General features: G+C 36.5%; 1 protein-coding gene across 1 annotated transcript in view; it reads left to right on the forward strand.

The window, feature by feature from the left end:
* The window catches only part of LOC145687178 (glycine receptor subunit alpha-2-like), a 536,410-nt gene that overhangs the window by 494,687 nt on the left and 17,537 nt on the right, over window positions 1-24,186 (forward strand). Inside the window, exon 6 of the mRNA XM_081760642.1 lies at window positions 9,896-9,978. Coding sequence (XP_081616768.1) covers window positions 9,896-9,978 — 83 coding nt within the window. The remainder of the gene's footprint in view (window positions 1-9,895; window positions 9,979-24,186) is intronic.

The raw sequence follows: 24,186 nt of genomic DNA on the forward strand, positions 1-24,186 counted from the left end.
CATTATAGATTTAACTATATATATTTTTTCAGTTAATTATCATAATCTTTGATCGTATATTTAAATCTCTCTCTCTCTCTCTCTCTCTCTCTCTCTCTCTCTCTCTCTCTCTCTCTCTCTCTCTCTCTCTCTCATACACACACACACACACAAACACATATATATATATCAGGAAGGAAAATAATAAACAATCCCAGTTAATATTTTGACCAGAGATTTTTTTCGTGAAATTTTATGCGAGAAAGAAATTTACATCTATCTGATAATATTGCAGCATATGTGAATCACTCTATTCATTTTTTCAACAATAGAAATATTATGTGATATTTGCTGGAATTAAATTTTCCCAGAATGAAATTATATGACTGAGAGTGAAATCAGTCCATTCAATAAGCGTTCCTTTTTAATTAATTAGTAACTTCCGGAACATGAAAACTAGATTGACAAGCAGCCTATCACAAAAAAAAATAACACAAATAAAATAAAATAAAATAATTAAAAAAATAAAGAGACGGACATGTATTTTTTTTCGGAATATATGTTCAGATGTTCAATGCGTTAAATAATTATAATTAATTAGTTCTAAAATGCTGAATGTTCTCTAATTATGTAAACCTTCATTTTAAAAATACAATTGGTCCTGATGAGTTTTGCGTAGGTTGTCGTTATCATGCTTATTACATGTGTGATTGAAGTAGGATGTTTATCCAATCCTATTCAATAATAATAGAAATCTAACAGTTAGTTCGACTAAATTTTTGCCTTTTGTGAGTGAGAAAATAACTAATTCTTTTCCCTTTCACTTAGAAATGAAAACAAAAACTTTCAAAGAGGACAATTTTATCTTAGAGATTTAATTTGAGTATTCTTATCAAGGTTACCCTAAAAGGTACTGTATTGAAGAAAAGAGTACTGCTGATTTTTATGAATCTTAAGTGCATTATTAACATGGATTTACATAGAACTTGAATATCATTGAGCATAACTGATTGTTATGCAGGAACGAGAGAGGTGTTAGTGTATACGTATACGTATGTGTTTGAAATGTAGAAATGATTTGCATGCAATACAGGAACAAGATGAAAATTAGCTTACTTGCCACACTTCTATTGCTTGACCTTAATACAAGAATTTTATCAGAATATCCTATCATAAGGTTAGAACCAGAACCTTCCCATTATAATGCAAAACTACCAACCATTTATCTTATCCATTTCTGTTTCCATAATCTCTGAGAATGTTAGAATCCATTTTATTCACCAGCAGCAAGAGTTGATGCACATAACAGAAAGTTAACCTTCCCTCAATTACGTTTAACTTCAACTTGATCAATGTTCTGGATGTTTATTGTTAGTTTTATACGAAATTGCAAATATCTGTCAATTCGGATGTAATAAAAGATTGACCAAATCATACTGTCAGAGATAGTTTAAATAAATTCTGGTTATAGTTCATTACTATCGATAATTTCTTTAGATTCCTGTACTCCCCTTTTGGTCCATGTCCAGGCCTCTTTAGTTCTTCATGTTATTTATAACTTCTTGTCCTTATTTACCTCCCATAGTGATGTTATAGACGATGTTCCTTTTTTCTAAAGCTACAGTGTTTCCTTAGTTGAATTGTTGGTAAATATGGAGTTTAGCATCTCTTTCACCACCAAGATTATATGAGACATGGACCTGTGACTTAATATGGGATCCAAATTATGTGAGTTCTTGCTGGGATCGAACATGGGTCTTGTACATTTCTGGAGTGCCATCGAGGGAGAAAGATGCCATTAGGGTCACCCGGCCCCGTACATCTCTCTAGTTTCGTAATTGCTAAGAGGATAATAGTTAGGTAGAGTTTAGCATCCGTTTCAGCAGCAAGCCTATACGAGACGTGTTCTTACAACTCAACGTAGGATACGAACGAACATTATAAAATCTTATGGAAAACCAAAGCCCGAACTTTCGCGCTCCAGATGATAATAATTGGACAGTGAAGCCACCTAATGCTTTGTTTCCAGCTATATCATTTTACATTTGCAATTCGTATAGTATTGTTTCCTAATCACATTTAAAAATAAAAGGCTTTATAAAGGGTTATCGAAATAAACATCTTTAGTCACTGGGTTTTGTTAGAAGCACACAATAAAAACAGAAACAAAAATTGATTCTTCTTGGATTTGAACACATGAACACATTATTAAGAAAGTAATCGCAGAAACCGCACGATTACTTCTCTCGCTACTTCAAATATGCTTTGTGTAAAGTACGTCTGTGTTTAAAAAAAAATGGGTTTTGTTTTCAAATGAAATGAAGAAAACTAATGAAGTCAACTAATGACAATCTCTTCGTAGAGCATTAGTGTTTCATGGGGTCTAACATGAAAGAGTTATAATAGATTGTCTGCAACCTCAGGGTGCTCATTATCGTAAGTAAGAAGTGGTTACGGTATTGGATTTTCAAGTAGAAGATCGGGATTCACATGCCCGCAGAACTGTACTTTTTTTTTTTTTTTTTAAGATTCGTTAATTTTAGTTTAAAATCCAAATTCAATGTAATAAGGAAGATCTTTGCCTGTGGAGAAGGGAAAAGATGTTGGAATGACAGCAAATTAAGGCAAAGATTTACAAACTTATTTCTTTCAATTGTTCCAGACTTGGTATTTTCATTTTATTACAATCATTTTCTAACTCATGTAAAATGAGTGATCAACAACTTAAGAAGTTAGTTATTGAGTTGAGTTGATTTTAGTTTAGCGTCCCTTTCAGCAGCGAGGCTATATGAGACGTGGACCTACTGATTAACGTGGAATCCGAACCACATGAGCTCCCGCCGGGAATCGAACCCGGGTCTCCCACGCCAAAGGCGCGTACAAGTTAGTTATTGAATTATCTATGTCTGTCTGTCTGTTATTTGCTGCTTGTTAAATTTTGAGCTTTCCATTCGATAGAGCATCAAAAACTATCTCAAAGAAGTGATGAAATGTTTCGCCTTATTCTTACCGTTCCCGAGATATTCGCCAAACAATCGCCAATTTCCGGATATTTAAGGAGCCATATCTCGGGAACCATAAGCTATAGACAGATTATGTTGGTGCTGATCAATACCTAAGAGATTGGTGAATATTTTTGTACCGAACCGTAACCAGTGGTTATCAGTTAATATCGGCACCAAAATGTTTACCATCCTCTTAGGTATTGATTAACATCAATGTCATATCTGTGTGACTTACTGTTTCTGACGTATTGTCCCCCCCCCAAAAAAAACAAAAAAAAAAAAGAAAAGAAAAAAAAATAGTTCCGATTTCGGGAGATTTAAGGAGCCGTATCTCGGGAACCGTAAGCCATAGAAAGGTTATATTTTGCGAATTTTTGCGTGAAACAGAAGAAGGTGTGGATAAAAAAAGATTTACTTTTGCACGTAGGTAGAATCACAGTTATCCTTTCCGCTCCATCTCTCCATTCTTTTGAAGTTCATTCTGGCAAAGCTCTTGGGCATTCTAAACTTTTTTTTTGTTTCTCATATGTACTATGTAGTAAAATAATACATCACACAAACACAATAAGTTATAATGTATTTGATAAGTGGCACCCGTTGGACAACACGCTCTAAACAATAGAGATACATTTTAAAATGAAATATTTTTCATGCATCAACTGCATAGCTAAGTCCTCTTTCAGACTTACCAATTGTCGTCGCCGGCTTAAAATATTGCGTGTAAATTGAGTCACATCTACCCAGGCTTTGCGATACAAGAAAAATGTACTGTACCCGACCTAATGGAGTTTAGCAGTCGCGGGTGCATTTACTTTTGTTGCTATTACATGGTAGAGGGAAAGAATGCAAAATCACAGCATATGTCATAACTAGGGCCCGGAAGTTGAGGAAAAATTGTCTTTTTTACGAGTGCCCAAAGACGAGGCTTAACATAATATATGTTCAATTTCAGTTATCGTAGGCCAGAAAATGGAGGATTTTATTTGTCCTTTTCGCCTTTTTCGGCGTTTTTTTTTTGTTTATTGGTCTTTTTTTTAAAGCTTTTGATATGTCTTTATTTTTTTTGGAATTCATCTTTCGACAATAAATTTACTAGCGATTAATTCGAATCACCACCAGCTCTTAAACATCGTTTCTTTAGTAAAGAAAATTCAAAACATAAAACATTCTTCAACGATTGGACTGATAAGACCAGATCTGCAACAATCACAAGTCAGATAAGGAGACGTAACAATATCCTCCAGCAAAGAGGGGTTGAGATGAGAGTTTTCTTATTTTAGTTTGTTCTTCAGTTTGTGGAAAGATGGAGTGTTAACCTACTAGAAGCTTGTATTTCCTAAGCATTATATTCATTAAATATGTAATTCTAATTAGATTGGGTCTTATTTTTACATTCTTCTTTCAAGTTTTTAGGTCTTTTTTTTTTAGATATTTTTAGGTCTTTTTATAGGTCTCTTTTAGGCAATTTTTAGGTCTTCAACTTCCGAGCCCTAGTCGTAACAAAATTCAGACGATCGTGCATAGTTCTTCAATGTAAAAATGGAATTTTGCAAAGTGAAATAGAAATCGAAATTCGTTTTCTGACATCTTTTCAGTTATATATCAAATTATATAACTTTCTATTTAAAAATTTCGAGTAACCCCTCGCGGCATAACGTGGTAAAACGTAAAGCTTTATTCAGTTAGTCCTATGGCATTTTCGTATCTTACTTATCTTTTTATCTTCAACCTTTTATGAATTATAAGCATTTGACATTTTATCTGACTGTACAAGAGCTCACATTTAAATGGTGACAATTTTGTTAACGGTATGCACATATTTTTTTTTTCTATAAAAGATGTTTTGTTCATGCTATTTTCAGTCAATGTTGAATGACATACCTTCCCATTTAACATTTTTGAGTGATCCTCAGTTCCGCATCAATAGGAGCCATATGAGGCAAAGAATACGGTCCATTAAATCCACCTACGTCATTTCTCTGTCTCACTTTTTGTTTATTATTATTATTATTATTATTATTATTATTATTATTATTATTATTATTATTATTATTATTATTTTGTTATCCTTATTTGCTTGCAATTTATAAGCAATAGACATTTCATCTGACTGTGCAGGATGTAACACTTAAAATATAGCAATTTCGTAAACCGTGCTCACACGAATAATAATAATAATAGTAATAATAATAATATTAATAATAATAATACACAAGTTGTTTCTTTTTTCCATGATATTTTCAATGTTATCTCCGCACTTAAAATTTTCGAATGTCTTCCCAGTACCGCTCGATAGGTCTCTCTATGGAACAAACATCACACTGAAATCAATTTCTCTATCGCATTTCTCTATATTAATTTTGGTTGCATACTTTTATTTCCAATTGTTTCTCATTTATACAAACTGGAAGAAGTTACAGACTCACCCGATATATATATATATATATATATATATATATATATATATATATATATATATATATATATATATATATATATATATATATAAGGGCGGATCCAAGGGGGGGCTATGGGGCTATAGCCCCCCTTGACGCTCAGGTTTACACTGGATAAAATGGGCTTCAATTCTGCTTTACACTGGATAAAACGGCAAATTATGGTTTAGCCCCTCCCTTGATCATATTCTGGATCCGCCACTGTATATATATATATAACAATGCATACTCCCTGCTGGTCTAGTGGCTAGTACCTGTGCACTTGCTGGACTTCGTGCCAGGTTCGATTCCTAATGAGATACCAAAACAATTTAATTTCACAATCATTCTGTCTCGTCCATCATCCGTTACCTTTAGCCTAAGGGTCATAACCATGGGATGTCAAACTAAAAAAAAAAAAAAAAGTCGTTTTACATTATGTCATAAATAAATATTGAATTGAATTGAAAAAGGCTTTATTCAAGCGGGCGGGGTTCAGCATATTGCTGCTCTACCACCTAGGTGAAAAATATGAAATATGTTTCAGAAAAATAAAAAAAAAAAAGACTTTCAGTTAGTTTTGGTAATGAAACATTATTTTAGCACCATAAAATTGTTCTTTTCTCGATTTTCTCAAAAAAATACAAAAAAAAACAAAAAAACAAGAAAACTACGCATCAGAACTTACGCTCAAGTATTTTTTTTTTCAGCCTACTGTAATTTGTTGGTCTATTCTATCATTACACAATAGTATAACAGCCTCTTGGCGTAACAGCTCGTTGTGGGTCGCAGCTGCTCTAACTCCGTCTCTTAGCGACAACTGAATTACGTCTAGCCAAGCAACGAACATGCGGTCATCGTGCTGCGTCACGTTGTCTCTAACAGGCTTATTAGAAGCTTTCTAGACCTAGTGAGCGTAACGTCTTATATTGACGTGACCCCCCAGTTTGCCGCATGACGCTGGTTGGATGCCGAAAATTGGGAATCGAACCCGGGACCACGCGGATGTGAGTCCAATGCTCCTAACCATTAAACTACGGCGTCCCCTCTATAAAATAGTACAATGAAGCAACAAAAGTAGGGTTTAAGCGTTGTACGTAATTTTCATCTATATTTTTCTATTTAATAACTCGTATCTACATTGACATCTTCATTGTGTCGCAATTAAATGCTTGATCAGAGCATACTTGAGGCGAGTTTCATTCTGATAGGGGGCGTAGTTATCGTACAGCATGGTTTATGTTGTTTTCGGGGAGCCGCACTGGCTAGCGCGTGTGCCTTTGGTGTACGAGGTTCTGGGTTCGAATTGCCGGTAGGATAGCCTTTGGCATTTTAACTATCCTCGATGTTTCTGTGTTCGTGTCCCTGTCGTTCTAGATTACCGGTAAAGCAAGTTAAACAAGAAAAAGAGTGTAAAATTAAGTAGAAGCTAGTAACAAGTATATAAGCAAGTTAATGAGGCACGTTCAGTTATTTTTTTTTAAGTGGTAGAGCGTTTATCTCTGGTGCGTGGTGTCCTTGGTTCGATCTCGGCTCGGGCCAAGTGAGCTTTGTGGTGGACAAACACCGTGTGCATGGGTTTTATCGGGTGTTTTCCGGTTTCCTCCCACTTTCTTTATTCCACCAATTCATTCATTTCTCATCATCACCGTCTCCTTTAGAATAGCCAGCATAACCATGGGAAATAAAATTGAAAGATTTCATTTCATGTTATACGTTGCTTTTATTTTTCTCTAATAGTGGGCATAATATTTTATATTAACCAACATCATTTCGCTCAATTCAGAGAAATCTATATATTGACATTTATTGCTTTAAACCATTTTGTAACCGGGGCATAATATTTTATATTAACCAACATCATTTCGCTCAATTCAGAGAAATCTATATATTGACATTTATTGCTTTAAACCATTTTGTAACCGGTATGGCAATCAAATTTTAAGTGTTTTTATATTGAATGTTCTTTTTTGTGTATAACTGATGGCTAATATTGGCGGTTAGTCTCTTTGTTTACTCGACTTCAGCCCTTGGTTTTCCGAACAGTGTACTAATGGCCAATTTACTCTGCAAAACAGTTACGCACCTGATCCCTATTTCCCGGCGACTGTGGATAACTTCCTAATGAAAGTAGATATTTCACAAAGAGAACTCATTTTCTGTCGCAATATTTCAAGATTAATCAGTGAAATAGTTGGGCAGATTTTAAGCTTGCAAGTAATCAAACAGTATCTATGTCGTTTAGATCTGTTACTGCCACAAAGTTTGAAAAGTTGTAGTCCAAGAATAGCTTAATCGTATTTGTGCAAGATCTTGGAGTAGCGTTAAGGAGTGCTACATAAATTCAGATAATATTATTTCAACTGATTTCCAAGAGAAGAATAAACGAAAAAAAAAAATATATATATATTATTTCGTATTTCGCTCTTTGTGAGAGATTGTATTCTTCTGAACTGAAATGTCCCCAAATTACTCTGAAAATAATCTTTTTAAATCTCTCCCGTCCTACATGTGTATTTGTAAAATGCTATTTAAATTCATTACTTCAAGAATACTTTTTTTTTTTTTTTTTTTTTTGCATGCTACAGTAATCTTGTGAGTGTATTAATATTACCACAGTGTACAGAAGAACGGATACAACTGTTCTACAAGACTTTCTGTACTGGTTGATAACATTGTTTAGAAGAAGTGTGAAAAGACGTTGAGCCACTCCGATTGTAAGATATGCTATGAAGACTCCAGAGTTGTGTGTGGAAGAAACTGCTCCACACTTCCTTGACTTTGACACTCGTGGAAATAACACAATCAGCACCACTAATGTTGCCAACACTCAACGAGAAAAAAAGTGGCTAAAATCAACTGCTAAAAATGGTCAGAAATGGCCAAGGATAAACAAAAATCTTGTGAGTTAATAGAAAGCTAAATAAATTCGGTCCCTATAATAATATAAAAGAAAGGCAGAACTCCCCTAGCAGAAATAAACGTCATCACCATCTTTTTCTTCTTTGGTTGAGCCGAAGCTTCTTTTGACCCAGTTGTTTGTACCGGGCTACTTTTGTTTCAGCTACTTGCAAAACTGTGGCTGAAATTCCTGTATAGAAAAAAAAAAAAAAAAAAAAAAAACTTTTACATACGGCGCAACATAAATCTCACTCCTAAGACTGATTTTTGATTCAACCTGTTCGTGACTCAATTTTTTAGTACATTAACCTGATTGAATACACGCTTCAATTTTCGCATTTGAATGTGGAAGCGTTAGTATTAAAAAAAATAATCCATCGAAACTAATTATGAAAATAAACTCTGTTCTCCATCATCTATGTACTGATTTACTTCTTGTAAATTTCTTCAGTCGAAGGTTTACTTACCCATTTCATGAAATGTATGTTCGCCATTGATTTTCAAATTTATCAATACATATTATCATCAAATCGCAAAGTGAAAGCAGTAAAAAACTTTCAACTATTTCAAATCCTTATTGACACTGAAAAGCGACATTTTCTGAAGGATGTCTATATTATCAGGAACTCTATTCTGAGTTTCTTCAACATTTTTTTTTTTACTAAAACTTACATGTCTTTCCCGAATATTTTTCTCAATGTCTACTTGTAACTTACAGGTTTTGAGCTCATTCTCTACTGTGTAACCAAGATATGGGTGGAGGTCAATATGATCGTCAATACTATTTTTTAGAGCATCTAGCGGTGAGGTTTAGGATGCTACCACTTAGGAAATGAATCAAACGTCAGAAAATTGTCCAATGATACACTCAATATATCAAAAAGGGGCTAAACTCAGAAAATGGCTAGAAATGGCTAAAAATAAGACATGTGACTAGAAAAGCTACTAGTAGGTTTTTGAAAATTTGTTGCTAGCCAGGTTCTCAAAATGGCCAGATCTAGCCACAAAGTGGCTAAATTGGCAACTCTAAGCACCACGCTTCGAATCCTTTATTTCCTCATGTTGCTATTTTAAAGAATATTACAGCTGCCTTAGAACGAGGATAGAACGAGCAAAAGTTCTCACCCCACTGAGAGCAAAACCGGATCGGTCAGTTGGCAGGTAGATTTCTTATCAACTACACAACCGTAGTTGTATGAGGATAGCGGCACTAGCGATAGTTAAAGCAAGGTGAAAATATTATAATTAGGATATTACTTGAAAATATGCAGCATTTTTTAAGGATTGCGGTAAGAAAAGGGAGGTCTGAGAAAATAAAATTGGGTTAGTTCGTCGCAATGAGGAGAACACTTATTACGATAAAAGAAGTTTAACTTAGAATCTTTGAAGCGGCTTAATTTCCGTCAAATTACGAGTAACGGCAAAATATTTTTTTTTCAGTGATTCACTTTTAACTAAGTTATTTATTTTTTTTAATGTATAAATATTGCCAAATCTGTTTGTTTTATTGTATATTTAACTTTCACAGAACAGTGGGTCAGTTTATAATCATTATGTGGTTTTCTTCTGTTTTAGGCTAAATTTGCTTCTGTCCTGTTCGATGAACTTTCAAACTTATCCTCACGACACCCAACATTGTGCTATGATGATAGAGAGCTGTAAGTGTTTACCTTTCATTAACTTCTAATACTTGATTTAACGATCCTGGTGATAATGTAATCTAAACTAACATATGCAGCACATTAATTAGAATTTTGTGTAAAAGCTAATAGGATGGAAATTGACTCTGAAAGACTATTTGAAACTGTTAATCAGTAATGCTTTGTCTTAACATTTTGTACTCTGTCTAGTGTATTTGTTGATCTTTTATTAATTTATATGCATATGATTATAATTATATATAAGATAATATTTATAACATGACAGTTCATTTAAGTACTGTTAATTTGGTTCCTGAATTATTTTATAGCAGTCAGTTCAGTTTTTTCTTCAGTTTTCAGCAGCAGTTGTCGGGTTCCGAGCTACGATCTGGTGAAATAGGTGAATGTATAGATCATCAATCCTCAAAGTATAGGTTGCACTTTATTATAACTATCTCGCCCACAAAGAAACGTACATTTCCAACTTAATACCCTGTTATCTTTCGTTTGATCTTTGACCATGCGAATATGAGGACAACATTGTGTCTGCAAGTTTTCTCATTACTCTCACATGTTCATTGTAACAATTATTCCATGTTCATTTATTTATATTAATTTTCGCCTCCTTTAGCCAACAATGCATTAGAGATGCAAAAAAGCCGCCTTTTTTGAATTGATGTTTTTTTTTTACTTAAAAAGCCGGCTTTTTTGGAAAAAAACGAGAATTTTGGAAATTTTGGCTTTTTTTCATATTCATGATTTTTCTATCTAAATAGCTTTCTTATAGTATATTCTATAGTTAGATAATAATTCCATGAAATAAATGCCATATTTCGCTCTGAAATTCATCATCAAGATGGATCGAGCGTATGTTTTACGAATTAAAGCTAACATGAAGAATGTAATATTTGAGGGCAATTTTATTGGCTATTTAACTTTATTTTAACTTTTGAGTTATCAACGTTTTTTTCTTCTCTAGATCATTTTAGTTTGTCATCCGTGTTACATTTCTAAGAGCGTAGTACTCTGGCTTCTACGCAAAAGTTAAACTTATGTTTTTCAATATATCCGTAAAACCGTACTTCCACATTTCTATTATACAGTAGCTGTGCAATGATTTAGCAATAATTTTCCGTATACAACCTTGAATACCAATTTATACAAATAATCAGTAGCGGATTTAGAAAAGTACTTTGGGAGGGGTTTCTCTGATTGTTTTGTTTTCTAAAATTTCTAATTCCATTTGGGAAGTGCTTGAAGTTTATGAGTAACAGGCATAGCTAATATTTCGTTTCGTTTATATGTTTAGCAATAATCTTCCAGATACAACCTTGATGATCATTTTATACTGAGAATAAGTGTCAGATTTAGAAAAGTATTTTGGGAAGGGTTTTTCTTACTAATGTTTTGTTTTTCTAAACATTCGTGTTTTTTATTTGACGGAAGCTTAAAGTTTATGAGTAAAGCCATAACTAATATATATTTCGTTTGGTTTAGACGTTCCATAACTTTGGGGAACAGGCTTCAGTCTGAAAGAGCGCTCCCCTAACCTCCACAAAACCGTTACTGCTGGTAATTAGTAATAATAACGATTTAAAAACGATAAGAAAGGAAGTCAATCAACTCACAGTACACACACTATTTCTACTTCATAGATGGAATGAAGAAAAGCTTTGTCAAAATTGTCGAATGCTGGGTTGAATTCCGGACTTCCCGATAGAAGCACAAAAGCTAACCACTCAGTCATGTTTGTTGTGCAGTTGTATTTAGCTTAACTTAAATATATTCTGTAGTCCTTCTTTTTTTTTGGGGGGGGGGGGTGTCCGTAATGATATGTTGAATCCCTCTTGTTAAAAATTCAGAAAACTTGAGGATTGGGTAAACCGTGATGGTGCTTATATAAAACTTAACTGTAGAATTTCAAGAATATCTCTTTGGGGATCCCATGGTACAATTTGTACCATACGGGGTGTTTCATGGTACATTGCGTTATAACTCTCCTATTTGAGCTTTTTCGTCCGGGTTTTTCTTTGTTTTTCAAATCCAGAGGCATTGTAGAAGACATTACGTATGGTTTCACACTTTCCTGCGTCGAGACATAGGAGATGATGACATCATAAGTCTAAAATTTATATTTTCGTGTAATACTTTTTGAGGGGGTTATGTAAAGTATTTTTGGTGGGCTTATTTTTGCTTGTAGAAGATTGAAATTTTGCACAAACATGCAGTCCACCGAGTAGTATTTACCAGATTTTCTTTTCAGATTTCTGCGTTAAAGCAGGGGGAGATCCAGAGGGTCAAAAAGTTGAAAAAAGGGATGTTTTTACCCAAAAATCCCGTTTTTCCTCATTTTCCCGCCTTAGATACATGATGGAGACAAGTGAATGGTACCACCTGAAAGGCAGTTCTATTCTGAAGAGAATGATGTGCGACACATGGCCCTAGGGTAATTAGGGAAGTGTCAGGGAATTTTTACCAAAATATACTTCTGTATAGGGGAATTTTGGACATTTTCGGTATTATTTTTTGCGGGCTTATTTTTGCACGTAGAAGATTGAAATTGTGCACAAATATCCAGTCCACCGAGTAGTATCTACTAAATTTTTTCTTCAGATTTCTGCGTTAAAACAGAGGGTACAGAGGGGCTAAACGTTAAAAAGGGAATTTTTTACCAAAAAATCCCTTTCACGGGATTTTCCCGCCTTAGATACATGATGGGGACAAGTGAATGGTACTGCCTGAAAGGCCGTTCTATTCTGAAGAGAATGATGGGCGAAACATGACCCTAGGGTAATCAGGGATGTCTCAGGGAATGTTTAAAAATTTCCCTCTGTATACGGGAATATGGGACATTGTCGGTATTTTTTTTTTTTTTGGCGGGCTCACTTTTGCACCTGGAAAATTGGAATTGTGCATAAACATTCAGCCCACCGAGTAGTATTTACCAGATTTTTATTCAAATCTCTGTGTTAAAACAGGTGGGCTCAGGGGGGGGGGTAAAAGTTGAAAAAGGGATATTTAGACCCAAAAATCCCGTTTTTTCTCATTTTCCCGCCTTAGATACATGATGGAGACACGTGAGTCATACCGCCTGAAAGGCAGTCCTAAGCTGAAGATAATGATGGGCGAAATATGACCCTAGGGTAATTAGGGATGTCTCAGGAAATTTTTTACCTGAGATCATGGTGTTTTACGGTAATTTGGGGCATGGTGCGAATTCCTGATAAAATTTCTCCCGCCCTTGGTATTCAAGATAGAAACTTGAAATTTGGCACACACATTTAGTATATCAAGTACTATTTACCAGATTTTTTTGCATGGGTACGTTCACACAGGGCCGCCCCAGAGGGGCCCAAAGTGCGAGAAAAAATTTCCCTCCGAAATTTTTCTTTTGACATCATTTTTCCCGCTCCTGGTATATGCATGCAAGTGGTATCATTTGAAAGCCAGCTCCATTTGAAGAGAATGAGGTATGAACCATGATCCTAGGATAAATAGTGACGATGCAGTAGCTGCTTGACTGAAAGTATAAAAAATAGCCCAAAAAACCAGGTGCCGGAAAGGGATATACAGAACGCAAAGCTCTAGATGTGCAGCCTTTAAGTGTATCATATAAATCTAAGTATTTCTCTTATGTTTTATTTTGTTTCAAAAAGAGGGTATGGAATATTTTGTAGTAAAAATACTATATACAATTTTGCTTGTTATGTATGTATTATTTTTAAAGAAGTGTTTTCTTTTAGGGTGGGCTGGTTTACAGAAGCAGTTTTTTTTTTTTAATAACTGGTTTAAGCCAAAAAAAAAAAAAATAAATAAAAACGAAAAATGCGAATCGTGTGAACTTTATGGTGACGTTTCCACATATCAAACCATCTGCATTAGTTTTATTTCTTTTTCACTTTTAAATCAAGGTGTCCCCTGTTCAATTCTCGGTCCAACCACATCCCTTCTTTCATGCGTAAATCAAGTAGCGGTCCTTACGTCACTTTAAGCGAAAGTATTCTCCTTGATAACCTCGGTATTACGTAAGGATGTTAAGCCTAAACATACAAAACGAAACCAAATTGTATATTTCTGCATGCCTGAATGCCTGTTGTTTTATAAAGAATCCAAGGTTACTTAAATATATTGATATAAATTGGCAAAATTTATCGATTGCCTACGTAGCTTCCAACATCAGCTTGGATTAGAGTTTCAGTGATATCTACATACTAAATTTGTAATTTAGTACCTTGGTTTTAGCATACAGATTATGATACGTCGACATTTAAATTTTACTTGCAAAGCAATAGCAGTATTATCCCGTTATTGTTTTACATTTAAAGTAATGACGGGATTTTCCCGATGGCTAGTGCGGGAGTTTCTCAATTTAAGAAATTTACTGACCGGACTTTTTTAAGCTTATGGGACCTCTTCCAGCATAACCCCGTTGTTGTATAATAACACCAAGGCGAAACAAACTTATTTCTTGAATATGTAATATAAATACATAAAGCAAAATATCTAAATCAAAAAACCTGGTTTGTACTTCCCCCCAAAAACGGGTTTTTGACATTTTCAAAAACAACCATGGTTCTTGCCAACCCGGGTTACTTTTGTACATAGGAGGTTAAAAAATTCTTATTATATATATTGGTTAATCCTTTGGAATTCATAATGTAAATATGTTGAAGAAAGATTGTTTGAAATATCTTTTCGAAATTCATACTTTATTTTCGAGGTTTTATATTATTAACGGCATCAACCACTAATTAAATGAGTTTTTGTGTTATAGAGAAGCGAAACAAAGTCTGCTTTATCAATTTAAGGCAGAATTTTGAAAAAAAGCCCAAAATTTCCCAAGCAAAAAAGCGAAGCAGAAAAAAGCCGTTTTTGTTTTCAAAAAAGCCGTTTTTTTCCCGAGCCCTTGCATCTCTACAATGCATATACGTGGGACATAAAAGTGAAATATTACATTTCATTTCATTTTGTTGCTCTGTGGTGTCACAGTTCGCCTCCTCCGTCCCAAGTAAACCAGACGAACAAACATACGGAACAAATAAAAAGCTGAATGTTGGAAAAGATAATGTTGACAGGTAAACAGGAAGATCAGTAGTGTAATCGATGGTTGATGGTGATGTACTAAAGCGTGGAACAAACTTGATGGCATTAGAAGGCGGTGCTCTGTGCTACCTTTGAAGGCTGTTCGCAAATGAGAGAGCTGGGGAGTTGCCAACATCTTCACCTCTTCGTCTGTACTTGCTCTTTTGTTCGTGCTATAGTGTTTCTGCTTAGTCACACATCTTATGACATTGCAATTTCGCGTTACAGCCTTCATTTCATTTACTTTGATCACACGCCAACAAGTTTTTTCCCAACAATTTACTCATAGCCAGGGCTGTAACTTGTGAGGGGCATGGGGAAACTGCCTCCCAGGGAAGCTTCCCGCCGTTTGAGGGGGCCCATTTTAAGACAAAATTGTCTTATACCACATATGATACGAACATGAAATTATAAATTAAGCACCAAACAGGTACATTACATTACATCAACAAAACAGCACGAAAAAAGGTAAATAAAACAAAAAATGAATCGTGGACCACTTCAAGTAAAAAAAAAGTCTACTATTAGGTGCCCTAGAAACAATATTTATTCGTATGGCTTTGAGATTTGTCAACATTGTCTCCTTAATTAATGTGTCATGTATGGAGCGAGCCCAGAGGCGCAACTAAAGGCCCCGTAGACTTTGCCGTTAGGGAGGGCCCACAGGCTCCGGGGGCCAAAAAGAGTAAGAGAAAGATGGAAAAAGGGGGACCAAGAATTGGTAAAACAACTTTTCCTAGGAGAGCTAATACGCGTTTAATGTTTGCTCCCCAGAAAAAAAATCTAGGTTACGGCGCTCCTCATAGCTTCATCGTTACTCATAATTATACACTTCTCCCCTACTCCCCTTCCCGTCCTTGGCTATAGATGTTTTTCACTATTGAAGGTTTAAGCATAAAGGCATTCTCTCCCTTCATACATCTAACAATTAGAAATGACTGCTTTATAAAAGGGAGCGTTCCTTCCAAGCTTTATTGATAACTGAAAACCGTTGATTGGATAATAAGCTTTAATATACATTTTAATATATTTCTAATAAAACACAGTTCTGACCAGAGCAGAATGAAATATATTAAAAACTATACTTACAATGTGTTACAGTTTCAAGGACCTAACGTCCTCTTCATCAGACACAAACACTCTTGTAACACACTGTAAGTATAGTTTTTAATATATTTCATTCTGCTCTGGTCAGAACTGTGTTTTATTTGTTACTCTACTTATCCAGAGCCATGGAGTTTGTTCATTAATATATTTCTGCCGAATAAAATTTATGAAACTAAAACACTGTCGTATAAAGATTTGATAATTATTAAAACTTTTCTTTGTAAATAGAGTATTCGAATGGTGGAAGCAAAAGTCGTGAAAATGAAATGACATTTTAGTTTAACGTCCCACGTTTATACCCTTTACGCTAAAAGAAATGGATGATTAATGCAAACGAATGATTCTGAATTTTGTGCTCTCCCACTGGAAATCGAACCCAAAGCAGAATTCGTATATGCTCAAGTTGTTTAATTTTCAAGATTAAAAGTCGACAACCGAAAACTTTTCCAATTTATAGTGGACTTTAATGACAAAATACCTATATAAAAATACCCCTGATTAACCATGTCAAAAGGTTTTCTCATATCTTCCCCATCAGGATCCTGCCACCTACAGTCGGAAAAATTTGTCCATGCCGACCAGATGCCGCGGTCCGATTGCGTTTTTCCGCGCGATTTTCGACCGCGACGAATAGTTGCCTTGCCAAGCAGTCGGAAAACAGCCGGAAATGAGCATTAAATGCGCCGGCGCCGCCGTCGGAAATAGGTCTTTCCGACTGTTTGGCCAACTCTGACGGTCGGCAACAGTCGGCAAAGGGCATTTTATTTTACGATTTTCAACTACTTGTCGCCTCGGCAAAAGGTCGGCAACTTTGAACAAGTAGATCGTCGTGGCGCCACGAACAGTTGGCGGCCCACCACCGTCGACGGCGGTAATCCCTCTTTCCGACCACGACTTTCTGATGGGGTTAATATTAAAATGTTTTAAAATTCATGAAAGCTCATCATTGGCAATTATTCCTTAAATTCTAGGTAAATACACTAGACGGTACACAGCTGAACTTCCTTATGATTAACTGTAGCACCTACAGTGCAGGAGTTCTTGTTTCGGTTGCTCGTGGGAGTTTATGTAGTTCAGATACCCTGTGTAGTTGTAGGTCTGTGTCTTATGTAGGATCAATACTGAAAAAAGTACATTATTCTCCATACCAACAAACTAGACGACGTAATAGCATATGTCAATAGACACTTTTTATTATTATTATTATTATTATTATTATTATTATTATTATTATTATTATTATTATTATTATTATTATTATTATTATTATTATTATACAGGTCGTCAAAATATTTTTTTCGCTCTCATCAGTCGAATTGGATGTTTCTTATAGATTTCACGTTGTAGAGTTCAAATCTTAATACCATTTTGCTCCAACACGTACCACTTCTTCGAGGCGGAGAATTTTACACTGCAATTGTCCACGATGAAGACGGGAATTTTCTTCCATGCAATTTTTACGCTGTCAGTATGTTTTGAACCATGTATGTTACAACGTAGCAGTGTTGCGCAAAATCAAAGGAATCAATTGCAATTGATCAATCAATTGAAAGTAATTGCTCTGAAAATTAATTGCATCTGAAATCAATTGCAATTGATTTCAATTTGTAATTGACAATTAATTTCAATTGCAATTGAATTTAATCATAAAATTTGCAATTAAATTTTCGTCAATTGTTAATTGTTAATTGGTCACCAGGCAATTGAAACTTTTAATTGTTAATTGTCAATCGCAAATGGTGCAATTGAAACATTTAATTGTTAATTGCAATTGACAATTGAAACTTGTAACTGTTAATTGCAATTGAAGTCAGCAATTAAAACTGAATATAAGAAGATGTGTGTATATTGTGTTGTCCACTTGTTACTGTTTTACATATTTCAAATAAGGTACTTATAAGAAATGCTGGGTAACTACCATCCTTTCGCCCCTTGGGAAGAAAGCCGTGGAACTAAGTATTTTTTAAAAAAATATATTATGTTTTTGGTTCTATCCCCCTCGAAAGAACTCTATATGCCCGTCATGCATACAATAGGGATGGGCACGAGCGAGTTCGAGCGAGTTTTCTTTAAAACTCGACTCGACTCGAAGCAGACATCTTTGAGTTCGACTCGAGAACTTGGCTCGAAATATTTCTCCAACTCGACTCGAATTCGGATCGAGTTTCCAGTCGAGTCGAGCCAAAACGAGCCAATTAGAGCTAAATCCTTTGTGTAGTTCCAAGTACTACTCTCTTCAAGTATCCTACATAGACAATATAATTATCAATGATACTACTACTACTATTATAACTAATTATTATTACAACACCGTGTACCTGTATAAACATGGAATATAGGCGGTTTGTATCTGAATACTAAAAATTAGTTGGCTGTCGATCTTGGTCGTCAAGAAATCTTCAGGAGGCAAGAATATCGGTCACGAGGTTCTAGGTTTGAGTTCAGGAGGAGCAAGTATTCGGGCTCGAGCCAAAAATTGTTAAAAGTTATAGGACTCCAGCCAAACGTGTTCAAAACTGCTCGACCCGGGTTTAGGGTTGTCAACGACTCAAGCGGCTCGCTCACAGTTCATTCACTTATTGAGCCGAACCGAGAAGTGAGCCGAGCCAACAGCTCATCCAAACGAGCCAGCTCGAGCCGATGGCTCACACGAGGCGAACCGAACCGAGCTGATTGCTTACCCCAACTGAGCCGGTTCCAGCCATCGACTCAGTTAAGCTGACTCGAACCCAGCCTATGGACTCGTTTCAACGGAGCTGGTTCGAGCCATTGGCTCCAATCGAGCCGAGTCGATGACTCGTTCCTACCGAGCCGGCTCAAGCCATCGGCTCAATTGAGCCCAGTCGATGGGTCATCCCAACAAAGCCAGCTCAAGCTGTACTCTCAATTGAACCGAGCCGAGCCGGTTGACATCACTATCCCGATTGGGCTTCTACTTTGGCTAAAAAATTGGACCTTGCAGTTCTCAGCCTTGATGGTAATAACTACAGTATATACTTATATTGGTGCTCACGGCATCATAAACTTGTTCCTCCACCAACGAATTTCGAGGTACTTTGTTTTGCATGTTTATTGCGTGTTTTGTGTCGCTTTATGCGCCTATTCCCACATTTTGTGCGTCACCGGAAGTGGGTCAAAATGGGTATACAAACATGGCAGAACAAGTTATTGCTGTTCCGCCACCAATGAATTCCCTTCACATCGTTTTATGCCGTTTTGTGCGTTTACTTCCACGTTTTTTGCGTTATTGGAAGACGGTCAAAATGGGCCTCAAAGGTGGGACGAAAATGACCCATTGCTCCGCCACTACCGAATTTCGAGGTCCTTCCTTTCGCATCGACTAGTAAATTTTCGTGCCGTTTCGTCCCCTATTTCATCGTTTTGTGTGTCACCGGAAGTGGGCCAAATTTGGCTTTCAAGATGGGACGAAAATATCCAAAAGTTCCGCCACTATCGAATTTCGAGGTCGTTAATTTTACATCGCGTACCCTTTTGTGCGCCTATTTCTACGTTTTGTGCGTCACTGGAAGACGGTCAAAATGGGCCTCAAAGGGGAGACGAAAATGACCCATTGCTCCGCCACTACCGAATTTCGAGGTCCTTCCTTTCGCATCGACTAGTGAATTTTCGTGCCGTTTCGTTCCCCTATTTCCACGTTTTGCGCGTCACCAGAAGTTTGTCTAAATGGGCCTCCGAAGTGTGATGTAAATGACCCACTGTTCCGCCACTATCGAGTTTCTAGGTCGTCTCTTTCGCATCTTTAGTGCCTATTTCTTAAGGAAGTTTTCTGTGCCTACTTCCTCGTCTTGTACATCATCGGAAGTAAGTTAAACGGGCTTTCAAAGTGGGAGTTAAATGACTCACTGCTCCGCCACTACCGAATTTCGAGGTCCTTCCTTTCGCATTGAATAGTGCCTGTTTTGTTCCGTTTTGTGTCCCTATTTCCACGTTTTGTTCGTCACCAGAAGTGTGTCCAGATGAGCCTCCAAGCTGTGACGAAAATGACCCACTGTTTCGACACTATCGAATTTCTAGATCGTTACTTTCGCATCGTTTAGTGTCTTTTTAAGTTTTGTGCACCTATTTTTCGTCTTGTGCATCACCCGAGGTGAGTTAAAGGGCCTTTAAAGTGGGAGTTAAATGGCTCACTGTTCCGCCACTATCGAATTTCGGGTTCGTTTCTTTCGCATCGTTTAGTGCCTGTTTTGTACGTTTTGTGCGTCACCGGAAGTGGGTCAAAATTGACCTACGAATATAACGAAACAAGTTAATGCTGTTCCGCCACTAACGAATTTGGAGGACGTTTCCTTCACATCGTTTAGTGTGTTTTTTTTCACCGTTCTGTTCGCCTACTTCCACGTTTTGAGCATCACCAGAAATGCGTCAAAATGGTCCATCAAGGTGTGAGGAAAAAGAGTCATTGTTCCGCCACTATCGAATTTGGAGGTCGTTCTTTCGCATTGTATAGTGCCTGTTTTGTACCGTTTTGTGCTCCTATTTCCACTTTAGTGCGACAACGAAAATGCGTCAAAATGGCCTACAAGTATAGCGGAATAACTTAATGCTGTTCCGTCACCATCGAATGTCGAGGTCGTTTCCTTCTCATTTTTTATTCATGATTTGTGTCGCTTTGTGCATCAGTGGAAGTGCACAAAGGTCAAAATGGGCCTTGAAAGTGGGATAAATATGTCTTTTTCTGTCACATTTTTAGTTCTTTGACCCACTTTCGTTGGGGCACAAAACGTGAAAATATGCGCAGAAATGATACAAAACATGCACTAAACAATGCGAAAAAGCGACCTTGACATTCGATACTGGTGGGAGAGTGGGTCATTTTTTCTTCCCACATTGAATGCCCCTTTTGACCCACTACCATTGATTCACAAAACGTGGAAATAGGCTTACAAAACGGTAGAAAATACGCACAAGACAATGTGAAGGAAATCGTTCCTGACAGTACAGCATTAACTTGTTCCGCCATATTTGTAGGATAAAATTGACCCATTTCCGGTGACGCAAAAAACGAGGAAATAGGTGCACAAAACGACACAAAAATGGAAATTTAGTTTAATTACATGTAAATTTCAAGTTTGTAAGCTTAATCATATGGAAAATTTAATACATTTTTTCCTTTACGTTGGTCTATTTTATATTGATTTGGGACTTTCATTTTTTTTTCTTTTTTCCACTGAAAAGTATCTATAATTCAACAAGGAAATAATTATTAATTATAATTATAATTATTATCTATATAATTGAATTCATTGTAATTTGGTCCATGACAAACACTTTACCATTTCGTACTAGCTGTTATACCCGTTCTTCGCACGGATCAGATAAAATATCAATGTAAACAAACTGGACAACGGGAGAACAATTAAGAAACATTTCTAAAATTGGATATATTTTGTGTGAATATATATCCAGCAACGTACATGCGTTTTCATTGGAATGGCCGATGGGGGCTGAATTTGAATGTAAACACTATCGGGGGTGTCACTATACATCTGAGAAACCCCGATCAATATGGATTCGACACAAATATTGTTCATTTTCTATTACTTTTACATATCCCGGTGAACGCCATCTCAGACCCCCTTGGTTCGAATTGTGAAAAAATCACCTCTGGCCCCCAGCCGATACTGCGAAAACTATGAATATGAGACTAACGTCTGCCATTTTCTACTACTTTTTACATATTCCGGTGAAAGACCCTATGGTCCTCTGGTTCCAATTTTGAAAAAAAAAAAAAAAAAAAAAAACGCCTCTGGCCTGCAGACGATGGGGGCTGTATTTAGAAGTCAACGCCTGTGGAAGTATCACCATTCACCTCAGCGATAGCGAAAACTATAAGTTTGACACTAATATCGGTCATTTTCCATTATTTTTACATGTCTCGCAATTCCCCCCTCCCCCCAGAGACTCCTGTCCCGCATACAATGGTGGCTAAATTTGAGAATAATCGCTAATGAAAGTATCATCATTGATCTCAGCGACCGCGAACACTATGAATTTGACACTAATATCGGTCATTGTGGATTATTTTTACATGTCTCGTGATCCCCTTTATAATGCCCCCGTTCCTTAGCTGGTTGGGGCTAAATGTGTAAGTAAAAGCGGTCTTGAGTTTCACCATTGAGCTCAGCGACCCCGAAAACTATGGATTTGACATTAATATCGGTCATTTTCGATCATTTTTACATGTCTCGGAACTCCCCCCTCTGGTGACCCAAGGCCCGCATACAATGGTGGATGGATTTGAAAGTCATCGCTAATGGTAGTGTCACCATTCATCTCAGCAACCGCGAAAACTGTAGATTTGACACTAATATCGGTCATTTAAGATTACTTTTACGTTTCGGTATCCCCCCCCCCCGTTGACCCACGGCCCGCAGCCGAATAGGGTGATTTTGGAAGTTAATGCGATCAGAGTTTCACAATTGATATCAGTGACCGCGAAAACTATTAAATCGACACTGATATCGGTCATTTTCTACTACTTTTGCATGTCCCGGTAAACGCCTCCCTGAGATCCCTCTATTCGAATTTTGTCAAAAACGCTTCGCCTTGGTGTGGGACCTGGACCAAGGTATCTTTGACCAACATTTGAAAAATTTCGGTCCACTCGTCTGGTTCACAGGCCGCACAAAGATAGACAGACAGACACGAACAAACTCTTTATTTTATTTATATTAGAAAGGTCAGATCCGCCGTTGTTGTAATAGAGCGGTGCTTGAGCGGTTGATCGTAGAAATTCAAACTCCGATGAATGATAATTTCATAGGCTTGTTTTATTACAAGTTTAAACTCTTTAGTCAGTAGAGAAGAGGGCGTGAATCATGGGTCAGAGTTGATGACAATGGGTTTTGGTGGGTCTGTGGGTCACAGTGGGTGAGAGTGGTCCATGGTGGGTGGTGGGTCAGAGTGGGTCACGGTGGGTTGTGGGTCACGATGGGTGATGTGTCAATTGGTCGTGGCTAAAGTTTTCATTGCCTCACGCCCTCTCTGAACTACAGTGTTAAAAATTAATCAGTGAAAATCAATTGCAATTGATCAATCAATTGAAAGTAGTTGCTGTGGGAATCAATTGCAATTGAATTAATTGCCAATTAATTTCAATTGCAATTGAATGACTGAATTCAATTGCAATTACTTTCCCCTGCAATTACTTTCAATCAATTGCTTAATTGCAATTGATTCTCCATTATCAATGGCCAACTGCAATTAACAACTAACCATTACTTACTTCAATTGTTAATTGCAATTAACAATTAAATTTACAGATTAATTGTTAATTGCTAATTCAATTGAAATTTGCCCAACACTGCAACGTAGGAAGTAAAACGAAAGCACTTACTTCATGTCACTTGGTCTTCCTCCTTCTTTTGTAATGTTTAATTGATGCCTTGTGTGTGTCTATCTAGCAGAAATCTGCCAATATACTCTTACTATATTTCCCACTATATCACTTTTTCCATATTTGTAATTGATGCTGAAATCTCTATCGTGTTCGTAGGAAATTTGTTCAAAGTTATAATGTTTAGAAGGGAAGTCAAGATGAAAACGCAGGAAGTATAACTTAAGTGACATGTCATACCTATTGCACAATATTATGTAATAAATCAGTTAATAATTTGTAGCGGCCAAGAAGGTGGTGAATGTGTAGAGTGACATGGAAGGACAAAATTAAGAATGCAGTGGTCCGGAGAACAGTAAAAGTGAAACCAGTACTAAAAAAAAAAACTGCAAGAAAGTAGACTGAGATGGTTTGGGCAAGTAAGAAGAAGACCTTTGGAATAGGTAGCTCACCTAGTGGATGCTATAGTACTGCATGGGAAACGACCCCGAGGCCGACCGAAGAGGAAATGTGGTGACTGTGTTTAAGAACGATATGGTACAGTACGGTGTCACAGCGGATGTGAATCAAGATAGAAACAGGTGGAGGACAGCGGTTCGAAAAGCTGACATCAGATAACTGGGAACAAGGGCTTAGAAGAAGAAGAAGAAAAAAAATAAAGTACGGTTGTAGATGTTCTG

This window comes from Thermobia domestica, chromosome 6, assembly GCF_964235325.1.
Source record: "Thermobia domestica chromosome 6, izTheDome1.hap1.1, whole genome shotgun sequence".
In the NCBI taxonomy this organism is placed as follows: Eukaryota; Metazoa; Arthropoda; class Insecta; order Zygentoma; family Lepismatidae; genus Thermobia; species Thermobia domestica.